Below are 14,320 nucleotides of genomic sequence, written 5' to 3'. Positions count from 1 at the left end.
AGCAAGTTCTATGCCAGGCTGGGTTATATGAGAGCCTGTGTCAAAAGGAGAAGGAGGAAGGTGCGATCTCCAGAAGGATAAGAACCACCTATTCAGATGCTCTGGAAGTAACAGGTTGTGGTGGCCTACAGTAGGCCGGACAAGAATGAAAGAACAGAAAATCGCATTTCCTCCCAAATCAAAGTGGCTAAGACCAAATGCAAAGACAATTAGGAGATCCAGTATAGAGAATTGTCATGGGCTGATATTAAAAGTGGATCTTCTTTTGAGACACTGGTCTTGAGTGGACTATGTAGGCCAGGTTAACCTCAAACTAGTAGTGATGCTCCTGCCTCAGCTTCCAGAGTGCTGGGAATGCAGGTTTGTTCCACCAGATCCAGTTATGCTTGGATCTTGCTCAATAAGAATTCAAAGAAAAAAGATTGCAATCAAGACCAGAACAATAACAGATACTTATTGTTTGCTTGTGAGTCCCAGGTAATAACATATTCTAATAAGGTCATGAGGCAGGGAAAGGAACAGCGAAGTGCCATCAAGAGCAGTCATGACGACAGACATTTGCAAAGCATTCCCAGTAAAGTGACTAGCTTAATTCTCATAAACAGCAGAGCTGGGCTTCAACCCTGAGTTCCAGACGCAGGGACCCCACCTACCTGCTTTGGCCTAGCATTCCAGTTTGAACTGGCTTTCACTCTATACCTAGTCTGTCCAGTGACACAGCAAACAGAGTATTGACCTCACCACGTATGAAAAGACATCTGGGATGCTGATCTGATGTGACAGATTCTAAAGCAGAGGGGGCAGGGAGTGGGGACTTCACTTACCACTGCCTTTGCCTGACTTTGCTGCGCTGGAGTGGTGCTGGGAACTGTTGCCTGTGGGTTTGGTGGGGCACTGTTGGTAGCGGTAGCACTAAGAGAAGAGGACCGTCCACATGGTCTTTCTGATAGCTGATCTGTGAAAAGAGGAAAAGATGGTAAAAGAACCACTCACGGCAGCAAACCACCGACAACATGAGAAGCTCCTTCCCAGGACATTGTCAAAGCCATCCGAGCAGCCCCTGGGACTTCTATCATTCTGAACAGGCTGTGTGTTTCAGGCTCCCCCTCCCTTTTTTTTTTTCCTTTCAACGGCCAACTTTTTTCTTCTTAACCTTACTGGCCACTGCTGTCCAGTATAATGAAAAACAGCGACAGAACCACATTTTCTCCTAACCCATTTCCCTACAACTCTTCCCTCTTGAACCAGTTGTCACAGTATGCCCTGTTATCCAAGGCAGACCTATATCGGGTGCCAAACAGCTGTTTGTGGCTCTTATTACTTTTGAAATATTTCAAATTTCTCTCTTTGTTTGCTGGCCCATAACTTAGGGGTTCTTTGCTTACATGTGAAAATATGCGTGGCACCCATAACATAAAGTCTCCCTGGTGTGTCGAGGTGGGGTGCAGAATCAGAATGAGGGAGAAGAGGGAATTTGAGACAGATGCGATCTTAATACTAGAATCGCTTTGTAAAACCAAACACGGGAGCCTTCTCTTGCTTGATTCTTTGTGAAATTCGATCGGGCCAGAGCTGAGCTGGGTGTTCTCAGTATGCTGAGTGTGTATTAAAGGGAGAGGCTGGCTTCTTGACAAATTCAAATGAGGCTCCTTTTCCTCTCCACTTATTTTTAAAAGATATAAACTGCAAAAGTCTAAAGCCCAAACATTCCCTAGGCGACAGGCTCAGTATCCAAGTCATTTCCTTGAGGCTGTGGGTTTTAACTTTCACCTCCTTGTATTTTTATAAATATCTGTGGTAAGCGAAGAGACTGTAAAACTTGCTAGAAGAGTTTGGCAAAGGAACGTATAATTTGTGTGGCATAATGTTAGAATTGTACCACCCTCCCTTCCCAGAACTGGATACTTGTCATGTGTGTTAAATATAGCTACTTGAATTAGCTGTACTCTCTGCTATACGCCTCGCAATAGCTCAAAAACATTTTTTTTCCAAATAGCAAAAGAACAACTTCGCAGAAGTATTTTTCTCCATCTTGCTATTATCTACAGCTCTTTGGGGGTAAAACTATAATTACTCGATGGCTTCCTAGTTGCTCCATCCTACTTGGCACTTGATTATATTGTCTGCTTGTGTTCTCTAATTGTTTCACGTGGATAAGTTGAGTCTCCATAAATAGATGGTAATTTTCTCAAGGGCAGGGCCATATCTTCTACTTCCTCTATGGCACCTGGCAGTGCTGGGCACACAGTCTTTTGGCTCTTAAACCATTCAGCGGCAGGATTCACGTTTGGCATAAGGGCTCCGGACAGTCATGTGTGGGTTCGAATCCTGGATTAGTCATCTGTTTTCTAGTTGGGTAACTGTGGGCTGGCATTCCTCATCTATAATGTGGACTTCACCATCACCATGGCCTCCAAAGGTGTTTCAGAGATTGAATGAGATCACTTGGAGCTGTTGAGGCAGCCCAGACCCATGGAGAGGGCTCAAAGCCTTTGAACTCCTGATGGCTGCTACCAAGAGAGTTAAGACACGATGTCACAGAAAAGGGTTTCTAGTATAGTTATATCAGCTTCCTCTTTATTCTGCTTATACTTAATGACCTCCAATACAGTGGATAAGAAATGTGTAAATAAGCTACTCTTTTCATTCATGGGGAATCTGAGGTTTCATTCACAGTGCAAAACTACTGAATAGCTCTTTTTCACGACCCATGGAAAAGTAGAAGAAAAATATCTCTGGCGGAGAAAGAGAAGTGATGGCTGTATTTTGTAAACCTTATTTTTTTTAAAGGAGGAACTGGAACTGGTCTTTCCCTTTTTGTTTTCCGTCTTGTTATACTTAATTGGCAATCCAAAAGCTTCGCATGACGTCCCTTTTTGATTCTTATTGTTGTATTAAGGATATAAGAATGCAATATGTAGGCTTGATAGGTATGTATTTTCCTTGTTATTCTGTGATAAGAACATTTAAGTTATTAAAAATTGAAGTACTTTACATTTGTTTAGATTTATTTGGGGGAAGGGAAGAAATTTGTACCATATGAACAACTGTGGCCAAAGTTGGCATCTAGAAACGTGGACCATAAATCACCAGCAGGCCTTACCTTCTGTTGCTTTGTTGACAGCTAAAAGAGTACTCAGAACCTTGGAGAAATTGGTCCCTGAATAAAGGTCATCGGGCTCAAAAACCTATTAAAAAGGAAATTTGAAACTGTAAGATGCTGTAAGCAATCAACTCAACAAGTGAAACTGTCAAAAGGCCCCTTCCTCAAGTTCTCAAGAGGGAAAAGTATGTCCAAGACAAAATGCAAACCTCTGCCTGCCTGCCGTCTGGAGAACCTAGCGCGGTGGCTGAGCTGCCTAATGCCATGTGGCAGCCATCAGTGAGTCAGAACAAGACAGTACTGGGATATGAAAGACAAGTCAGGGAGGAAGTGCCCACCAGGAAGTCCACAGCACATACACAGCCCCAGGCTCCTGACCTGAACACATGACGCTCCTCAGCTACTTACAGGAAGCACGTGCGCACAGGTTCCAGTCCCTGCCCAACACCTCTTCAATGGCCCCAGAAGTCTACAGATAAGGAGGTGAAGCTTTCTGCTTTCCTTTTTGCTCCCTGTCATCACTAGTGGCGCTATCACAAGTCCCTCTCTCTCCTCCCCTTCCTCCCTGACGCTGCCAAACTGCCCAGGATCCCAATGCCACATTGCAGAACTTCTGTCCCGACCTGCCTCTTGCTCTGCACCCTCACTTCCCGTTTTCTTCTCTGATCGATCTTGCCCTTCTCATCTGTGAACCGAGAGGATCTGACTCCCCATCTGCCTGAGCTTTTGAGCTCTTCCCGGCTTCGGGTGACTTTTGCAGCCATGGCTCCAGTCCTTTCTGGCACTTTGGCTGGGCATGATGGGTCAAATCTGTACTTACCACACTTGGCAGGCCGAGGCAGGAAGACTGCCATGAATTTGAGGCCAGCCAGGGCTGCAGAGTGAGCTCCAGGTCAGTCTGGGCTAGAATGAGACCTGCCTAAAAATATAAATCCACATTGCCTATTTTTGCCACCATTCTGATAGGTTACTATTCCTCCTAAAAGTGCCAATTACCTACTGATGTCTTTTTGTGTTCGTTTATTTGCGTGTGTTAGAGGACAACTTTTGGGAATAAATCGGTTCTCACCTACCTTGTCCATCACGGTGAGTTAGGTCTGGTTGTCAGGCAAATGCCTTTAACCACTGAGTCATTTCACAAGCCCTAATGTTTGAAATGCAGTATAAAATGTTGGTTTTAAAATACATTCCCTATATTAAGATGGGTTGGGGCATCTTATAATCTCGGACATATATATTGAGGCTAATAACTTCAAGCACAGGAACAAGCCAAAGTAGTCAGCCAATAGCATAGATGTAAACCAGGCGTGGTGACTCACAGTAGTAATCCCAGAACTCAGCAAGTTGAAGCAGGAGGATCACCAAAAGTTCAAGGACAACCTAGTCTACATAGTAGATCTGACAACCTCGGTTAGAGCCCCAGTTTTTACATGTGAAAGTAAAAAGTCAACTTCTTAAACTGTCCTCTGCTGAATGGGCATAGGAGCATGCATGCAAACTCACACACACAGAGAACAAATAAACAAATAAGAAGAAGTAGACTTTGAATAAAAGGGTACCATTATATTTGCGAAGAGTTAAATGGTACTACATTCCAAATGTTTAAAGCGCGCTTTTCCAGGAATAAACTGACAGGAGTTCTATTTTGTTTGCCAAAACCGAGGTGAACAAAATGCTATCGACGGTGGCAACAGCACCCCTACCTGCAGACTCAGTCCATCTCCCCCAGGACTGACCCGGTGGGAAAGGGTTCATGATATCGATGCCAAAATGGTCACCAGGCAGGGTCACTTGTTTCCTTTGTGTTAACAGTGTTCCTTTTACAATGTCGCACAGCCAGAGATCACACTCTCCCTCTCTTCTTCCTCCCACACTCCTATTGTCCACTCCCACAAGTCTCTTTCCTACACCTATGTCTTCTTTTGCTTTGGGACCCACCACGTCCAACTAAGGCTGTTTGTTTTCAGCCTCTAATTGCCAGTGGGACTGCTGATATGTATGCATATGGGTATGTCTGTTAGACCGATACAGAAAAAGTGGACAGTCTCTCCATCGATAAACAAAAGGAAATTCTAGGAGAATAGAGACATGCGAGGAAACCCTGGGATGAAATTACCCGCCTTGTGTTCCTTACCCAGGTTGATTGCTTGCAAATGGCAACACTGGGATTCTTAAAATAGCCTGGTACTTGACTGAGTTTCAGAGCATATGAAAGGGTCATGAAATAAAACAGGCATCAACTAAAGTCTCTGTTCAAATGAGGAAGTTACTGGGCTGCACCCAGTTCCCTTTTGAGAAAACTTTGGGGATTAGAAGAAGAACAAGGCACAGAGATTCTTGCTTCAGAGTATTTGTCCAGATACCCCGACAGACAGCCTTCACTACACCATACATCCCTAGGCTCTAAACTGATTATTTTTTAAAGATAGGGCTGCATGCAGCACAGAATGACCTTGAACATGCTTGGCCATCAATGAGGACCTTGAAATTTTGAGCCTAGCGCTTCTACCTCTCAGGGGTTGGGGTTAGCAATGTGTGCCACCATCCCGTCATATGTTGGACAAGTACTTGACCAATTGAGTTACATCCTCAGCCTCTCCAAATTGAATTCTACTCTAGATCTCTCTTCCGTGAACTTGGCCTGGATCTCCTATAGAGAAGGAAACATTATTTGGAGAGAGCACATCGCTTCCATTCATTGCCAGCCATTTAGAGCATACTGCCGAGGAAAGCCCACCTGGAAAAAGGTGGCGGAGAGCCCCTTAAGGTGAAGTCAGAGAAGAAGAACAAGGAGAAATGTGGTACTATATAGGCTGCTGGAATAGGAAGAACACCACTGCTTTGTTGGGTTTTTTTCTTTGATTTGTTTTTGAGACAGAGCTACGTAGGTCTGGCTGGCCTGGAACTCACTGTGTGCAGTAATTCTCCAGCCCCCTCCCCCCGCCAAGTGTTGGTATTACGGGATTGTGCTATTCCATCTCTCCCTAATATCACAAAATGGAAGACTAACCCCTCTTTCTATCTGCAAACCCTGGGACCTGTGGAAAGGTAAGTACTTTTCAAAGTTCAAGTCAACTCATGACAAAGTTGTGATAATATCCCCATGTAGTACTCTGTAAGACACCTGCTAGCCTCTTTAGTGTCTGGTATATGGTCAAGATTCTGAACAGCTAAGCTTTCTTTATCCCTGTTTTGGTCCAGAAAGAAGCCACTTAGTTCATGTAGATGTGTGAAGGCCAGATGAACAGTAAGACTCCCACCGTCCATTTATTTTACCACTTCTGTGACTCAGACATGGAAAAGAGAATTGGATTCTTGCTAGAGGATCCCAAGGTAGCCCTCCAGCAACTGGGCGAATGCCACTCAAGTTTACAAACAACAGAAACTCTACTGTGGGTAAGCAACGGAGAAGACAGGCACCAAGCCTCATTAGAGATGCTTCGCTGAACATTCACATGCAGCCAACCAAACTCCATTCCAACATCAGCAGATGAAATGAGACAAGACATTTAGTTGTTACACGTTTTCCAACATTTTTCCGTTCTGGAAATCCACAATAACATCAAAACCTATTTTCCATCTTCTAAACACCAGTTGTGAATTCTGAAATCTTGGGGATCTGCCAGTGTAAATTGTGCAGAAGTTACCATTTCTATGATTTTACAAATAGATTCTTTTGAAGTCACTCTCAATTTCAACATGTAAGGCAAAGAGGCACCTTAGAAGGCATTCCTCTAATTCCCTGTTGCATTTTCTGTTACCTCACTAACCCTCTCCCCATTTTCTACAAGGTCTCATAGAGTCTAGGCTAGACCACAAACTCCCTATAGCCAAGGATTACCTTTCAGCTTCTGATGTTCCTGCTTCCACCTCCAGAGCACTGGGCTTACGGGCACTGACCACTACCGCAAGTTCAATACAGTGCTGGGTAAGAAGCCCAGGGCTTCATGCCTGCTAGGCTACTCACTGAGCTATGTCTCTACTCTACACCTCACTAATCACACAAATATGATTACTGATTTGTTGGGCCCTGCCATCTGCCTGCCATGAGGCTTGGACAGTAAATACATATTGCGATGATTTGAGTGTTTATGTCACCCAAATTCATGCCCTGAAATTTAACCTTTGAGGTGGTACTGTTTGGAAGTGGGGACACTCGGAACTTATTAGGTCACGATCAAGCACAGATTCCTCATGAATGGGATTAGTAACCTCATTAAGCTGTGGCTCAGTGATTAAGAGCACTGACTGCTCTCCCAGAGGACCAGAGTTCAATTCCCAGCACCCACGGGGCAGCTCACAACCACCTATAACTCCAGATCCAGGGAACATAATGCTTTCTAGCTTCCACTGGTATCAAGCACACACATGGTGCAAAGACATACATGCAGGCAAAAACACACAGAAAATAAAAATAAGTTTAAAAGTAAATAAATAAAAGGACCCCAAAACAGCTGCTTTGCCATTTCCACCATATGAGACACTGTGATCATGTATTCACCAGCTACTGGCTGTACTAGCAGCTTCATCTTGGGCTTCCTACCCTCCAGAACCATGAATGAATATGAGAAATCATTTCCCTTGTTATAAGGTTATGACATTTTGATATTGCCAGAGAATAAGATTTAATAATTTTCATTGTATTTGTTTCCCCCAACAAGCCTGCAGTATGTGAACAATTGTTTCCTTACTTCCTTAAATGAATAAACTAATATCAAGAGTATAGTCACAGACAAGAAAAGTGATGAAACCGATAAAAATACACACATAAGAAAATGGGGGTGTAGTTTGCTTGGAGACATGCCTTCCTAGATTGTATGAACAAAGTCCTGAATTTGACTGCTAGCATCCCGTGACTCAGGAGTGTTTAAGGTATTACTGTAACCTCAATAGTTAGGCAGTCAAAGCAGGAGAATCAGAAGGCCACGTTCATCTTCAATAACATACCAAGCTTGAGACCAGCCTGAAATAGATGAAACCTTCCCTCAAATAAAAAACATTTACAACTGGCTGCTCTGACGGGCATTGTAACCATGCGCATACCCTTGAGGCTTCCTTGAGACATAGGAAAACACAGAAAAGCCATCCGTGGGTTGGCACTGGAAGAAATCCCTTGCTACTTCAGTCCCAGTAGCATCTGAACATCTGCAGACAGTTCGTAAGAGTCCCAAAAATGACTAATTCAGCTCACTGCGGCAATGAAAATCTCCTCCCTCCTAGACTGTCTCCCAAGGGGCCTTGCCTAATTCCCTTTCCATTTTCCAACACAACTCATGTTGCATTTGCCAGAAGTTGGGAAGAGCAGTTCACACTTTGTAAGGCACCAGTAAAATGGGGGAGGGGGTCCCAGTTTGTGGTTCCAGCAATAAACTAAGTCACCTGGGCTCCCTTGATTTCCTCATTATCATGCATTAAGCACCTGAGTTAAGCAGGTCAGCTCCATCCCAATTAAGAAAGGAATCCACACGCCCTTCATTCTATTTCAGAATCAACAATGCCTTTAACGTTCCTGTGGCTTCAATAGCACCCAGTCAACTCCCATTTCAGGTTACTTTCAGGTTTACATTGATCACAGTTGGCTCCATCATTCTTTTGTTGTTGTTGTTGTTGTTGTTGTTGTTGTTTCAATCTAATCAACTGCAAAACAAGTGGTCCAATGGAACCGCAAAGAAGCACAGCTGCTATTTCTAGCCCGTTTAAAGAAAGGATGCCAAATATTTCAGGCCAGCCCAGTGCTTTCCTGTTCATCTTGGTCTTATGAAACAGAATCTGAAATTAACTGAGCTCATCTTGAATCACATTCTCTAATTCTCACGGCGGAACACACTGCCTTTGCTAACCCCTGAACTCTGAAGGAAATGTCATTACATGGTACAACCGAGAAAGCCAATCTGAGCTGCTTAGTCATATTTCACTGGTGGCATTGCTTCTGGCTCTGTAACCCGTGAGAATGCCACCCAGCTCCTGCTAAAAGCAGTCAGCAACAAATAATGCTCTTAGCTCAGAAATTAGTCTCATTCCCCGCTAGCATTCCACCTAGTAGAATACAGTAATGGCATTTGTACCCGGCCTAATAACTGATTCTATTGATGTGGAGCAAACTTAAAAGTGATTCAGCAATTTCGGAAACAAGATCCTACCTGTGCCTATATTTGCAACAACATGAGGTATGTTGGAAAGAGGTGTGGGAGTCTGGAGACCTAGACTCCAATACCAACTTTGGCACTGCTAGACCATGGTAAGGACCTTAGGAAAACAACACCACCTTCCTGTGACTTTTACATCTGAAAAATGAGACGAATTTGACCAATATAGGCCAATGACAAGCCTATTGATCCATGTTCTGAATAGAGAATGTCAAAGTCAACATCTTAACTAGATCTCTGAGGTCTCAAATCTGATTCAGTTCTCAAGGCTATAGACAATGGATTCACACTAGCCAACATCACCAAAGGCCTCTGCATAAACTCAAATGCTAAAGTCTTCGTTTTTTGCTGAGATGTATTACTAAGTGGACAGGAAGTCACACGCTTATATTATGGCAAGAGCATTCTCTTCGAACAGAAATATGCACAGTGAACGGGATCTCGTGAAGCAGGCCTATAAATTCTAGATGCTTGGGAGCCTTGGGCACAGAAAGCACTAGCTCAAGGCCTGCTTGGGTCACAGAATTACTTCCAGGTCAGCCTAAGCAACTTTAGAAGCTACTGCCTCAAAGTAAACAGTGAAAAGGTATGGGATGTCGGTCAGTGGTAGACTGCTTGCCTAGCATGTGTGTTAAATATATAAAGCAAGGGAGTCAGGGAACTGCCATAATAGAGTTTATAAGTTGATGTTTTTTTTAAAAAAACCAAACTCATATTTCTCTATGGTTCTGCCACTGCGCAGTGGCATTTGGCTTGTGATTGTGTCTACAGGCACTTTGTTTAACCATATATGTTCTCTCGTCTCTGTGGATCTCTGTACACTTTATATGAGTAACACAGGCTCCTACATAGCATCTGTGGATCTCTGTACAGTCACTGCATATGGCTAACACAGGCTCCTAGAGGACTTGAACCTCATAGAATCCGGAGGCAGGACGCTCAGCCCCAAACTGCTTTTAGGAAAGAACGAGGGCCCAAGCCTAACTCCTCACTGTTCACACTCTCGATTCACCAAGTTGACCTCGCCAGCATCAGTGCAGCACAGCCCTGGACTACACTCTTTCCTGTGCCGCCTTCAGGGAAAACCCCCACTCTCCACACTAGAGACTAATCTTCACAAGAGGGCTCAGTGTTTAGGAAAGAGAAGAGACAAGAGCTGATCGAGGCATCTGGGGTGGGAAGGCATGGGGTTTTACAAAGGCACTGCAACAAAGAAAACCCACGAGAAAGAGGAAGGACCTGAAGGCCATGCGGAAGCTAATCACTCTTGTAGCTCCCCCACTACCCTTCCTCCTGTCAGTTTTCAGGAGGGAAGGGGGCAATGCCTCACTCACGGGAATGTTTTTATGTGAGAACCTGAGGTGGGCTCCCCAACACCTACCACCACCTGCTTAAGAAAAAGGATTGACTTCCGGGTGTTCTAAATCGAAACAAAGAACACATTTTCCTGGAGACTTAGCATCGCACCTGCTTCTTAGTCTCTGTGTGTTTTTATAGTTCAGCTGCATAAAGTATTAAACAAGCTTCTGTGGGCCATCCAGGAAACATAACCAACATGCAATGCCTTATTTCTATGGGGAAATGTTTGCATTAACAACAATAACTCACAGGTGAGAATTTGGAAAACAGCCCCTTTTTGTATTTTACGAATATATTTTATTTAACCATGTATTTCTGTTTACATTTTACTTTTTATTTATTTCAGGGTATATGATGGTCAGAGGAAACTCTGCGGGAGTTAGTTCTTTCCTCACACCATGCGGAGGTTATTGGGTTTCGATACAAGCACATCTATCCATTGAGCCATCTTTACCCCCCCCCCCCCACCGCCCGGTAATATATTCCAGTTCTTCACTGTTACTAGCCATGTGCTTCCAAATAAACTTCTAATATCCACAACACTTTTCCCCCTTCTTTTCAAAGGATGAATAAAGGGCCTAGACATTTTCGGTACTGTAGATTTTAGAACTCTGTGGTTCGAGGACCATGGTAAACATATGAAGAGTGAGAATATCCTCCAAAGTGTCCAGTGTTTAATCTTGTAACAATCTAGAGAATAACGGAGTTGGGCTTGGAGCCTCTGCTTTCGTGGGGGCCTCAAATGACTGGGTTGGAGCCTTAAAAGATAGCCAAAGCAATAATCCCCTAAGATTTTAGGTACAGGGGATAAAATGAGGTCTGCACAAATCTGAGAGACGAAGTTCATGAACACAGAAATAGATGCGGGCTACTGCCAGTTTCCACAAAGTCCTCCATGTACCAACCTTTATGCCTCTTCTGGAACATGTGTCATGCTGAGAAACAGCCCCCCGTGATCTACCAGCAAGCCAGCTGTTCAGAATCTCCATCTCTTTTTGTGTCTGTATGAAAACCACTCCCGGCTTTCCAATGGGGTGGTGCAGTCTTTCCAACTGACCTACTGCTCTGGCAACCCGTGTGAAATCCACGTTGACTAGTCCCTCACTGGTTGACTGAGAGGATGGTCTCTCCGAGAGCCTTACATGCAGACAGACAACTTGTACAATCTAAGCCACATGACACCAGTGCAATTTTTTCCACTTTTTTTCCTTTTTTTTTCCCTCCACCTCCCGCCCCAATTTTTTCCACTTTTATACCTTCCATGTCCAGAAGAGTTCCTGTCACACAGTAGAATCTCAATAGACATTTAAATGCATACTGAGTGTTTAGATGTTCTTGTCAATAGATAATCACAACCAAAGGAAAAGCACTGCCAAAAGTCCAATAAACTCAGAAAGAGGGCTAGGGGTGTAGCTCGCTGTTTCAAGCGCTTGCACAACATACACAAGTCCAAAGGCTCAATATCTAACACCACAAAATCAAAAAACGCAGAAACAACAAAAACAAGATCAATCACCTTCCAGCTTTGCAATAAACAGCTATCTAAAACAAGAAATGCTAATACTCATCTGCAAAACTAAGCAATTAATCCCTGTAACTGGGAAGTGACCAGAGGCACGTCAGACTCCCTGGTTGTGGATCTTTTGAATCATGTATGAAATATGGTCCCAGGTCATAGAAACTCCATTAAATCCCACCGGAAGCACTATGACCTAAGTATTACAGAGAAAGGAAGCAGGAAGGATCTGTGGGCTTTCATTGCCTTGCTAAAATGGACTATATTTTAATTATTGTATTATAGAGCAGTAAAAGGACAGCAAATGCAAGCTGGACTAACTTATTCATACCCATGCTCTAAAACCAGCTTCAGTTCATAGGCAGAGGTTAATGAAATATGGCAAAATGTCTCCCCATAAAAAAGAGGCAACTTGCAACTTTTAGACTATAAACTACACATCCCAAATCCTTCCAACTCTAGTTTATCTGGGTGGGAAGGAGGTTACATCAAAATTAGCTATCGTCTTCTATCTTTTATAGACAAAGTCTTCTGTAGCCCCAGCTGGCCTGGACCTCACTGTGTAGCTAAGGATGGGCATGAACTTCCGATCCTCCTTCCTTCATCTCACACACGCTGAGATTACAGGTATGCATTACTACACTGGTTCACACAGTATTGTGAACCAAATCCAGGGCTGTCTGCATGCTAAGTAAGCACTCTACCAACTAAGCTACATTTCCAGTCCCTCTTTATTTAGAGATCACATTTAGCAATTCTTCTGCCACTTCATATTTCTGTCGCTGTGTAATTAAAAAAAATACATCCTTTTCAGAGGTAGCAATGCCTAGCAGACATTATTTAATTAATTACTTTGTTAATTAATTAATGAATTTTACAACATTTCATTAAAAACACATTTTTTTTTTACCTTGGAAAAATCCAAACACTGGAAGGTGGACATTCAGGAACTCAGATATCAGAAACATTAGTTATAGTGTTTCAGTTAGCATCTACAGCTCAAAGAACAGTCACCCAACAAAAGCCAACCTAAAACTGTCTCAAAGATCAAGCTCATATGGTAGGCATGGAAGATACTGCTTATAATCCCAGAACTCAGAAGACAAAGGCAGGGAGATCACCACAGGCTCAAGATCCATTTTACTGGGGTACACAGTGACATCCAGGACAACATAAGCTACAGAGTGAGGCCCTGTCTCTAAAAAAAAAAAATCAGGAGCTGAAAAGGTGATGGTTCAGTAGTTAAAAGTACCTGCCACTCTCGCACAGGACCTGGGTTCGGGTCTTAACACTTTCCTGATAGCTTACAAACTGTCCCTAACTCCAGTTTGAGTTGATCCAACACTTTCTTAGCGTGTGTGTGTGTGTGTGTGTGTGTGTGTGTGTGTGTGTGTGTGTGTGTGTAATATATGTGTTTTACATACAGGCAAAATAAAACAAAGAAAACAAAAAGCATGTTTGTCATTCTGAGGTGGTAGCATGCAAGACTATTCTCAAGCTGGCGCCTCCCTAACAAGTCCAGTATTTCTCACTACCTCATCCTATCAATGTGTGCCCCATGGGCTCTCCTTTCTTCACCGAGCCACTCTGTTCTCCCTTATGAAAGGTTACTTAGGACCTGAACCCTAGGTCTCCATCATGTTTCAGTTCCAAGGTTTAGTCCAAACACTACTCATCATTATTCGGCGGAATTCCCTAAACTTGTATTGTATTTGGCCTCTAGACTCTGGAGCCACTAAGTTAGACACCTAGGCACATCCTGCTAAATTCTTTTCATTCACAGACAGGCTCTTTCCTAATCTCAAATCCAAACAGAGGACAGAAAACTGGTTCCATATGGGTTTAAGAACACTTGTTGCTCTTGCAGAGGACTCAGGTCCAATTCCTAGCCCCCATACTGTGGCTTTCAACCATCCATACCTCCAGTTCCAAAGAATTCGATACTTCTCACCTTCATGGATGACAGACACATGTTGCACATACATACATGTAGGGGAAACATACACATGAAGTAAATATTTTAGAATAAAATAAAATTCAAAGATATTTCTTACATCAAAAATACCTGTCCTTTTGGCACATCTTTCCAAGAAAGAAGAGAGGACAAAAGACTTTATTTTCCTATTAAAACTTGATAAATCAGATCTCATAAATTTCCTGTCACTGTGTAAAATAAATTCACTGATTACAAGAGTG

The 14,320-nt window shown here is 43.2% G+C and overlaps 1 protein-coding gene across 7 annotated transcripts in view; it reads right to left on the bottom strand.

Moving 5' to 3' along the window:
• The window catches only part of Arhgef6 (Rac/Cdc42 guanine nucleotide exchange factor 6), a 120,016-nt gene that overhangs the window by 83,398 nt on the left and 22,298 nt on the right, over positions 1–14,320 (bottom strand). For 6 of the 7 annotated variants that reach the window (XM_048457518.3, XM_048457519.3, XM_048457515.3 and 3 more), the window contains 2 exons: positions 3,104–3,188; positions 825–955 (listed from right to left, as the gene is read on the bottom strand). In XM_048457518.3, coding sequence (XP_048313475.1) covers positions 825–955; positions 3,104–3,188 — 216 coding nt within the window. Of the gene's footprint in view, positions 1–824; positions 956–3,103; positions 3,189–3,511; positions 3,552–14,320 lie in introns of those variants that run through there. The other variant, XM_048457517.3, reaches the window with a different exon arrangement.

The sequence above is a fragment of the Myodes glareolus genome, chromosome X (assembly GCF_982192425.1).
Source record: "Myodes glareolus chromosome X, mMyoGla1.1, whole genome shotgun sequence".
NCBI lineage: Eukaryota > Metazoa > Chordata > Mammalia > Rodentia > Cricetidae > Myodes > Myodes glareolus.
This window is presented reverse-complemented; position numbering and strand designations above follow the sequence as displayed.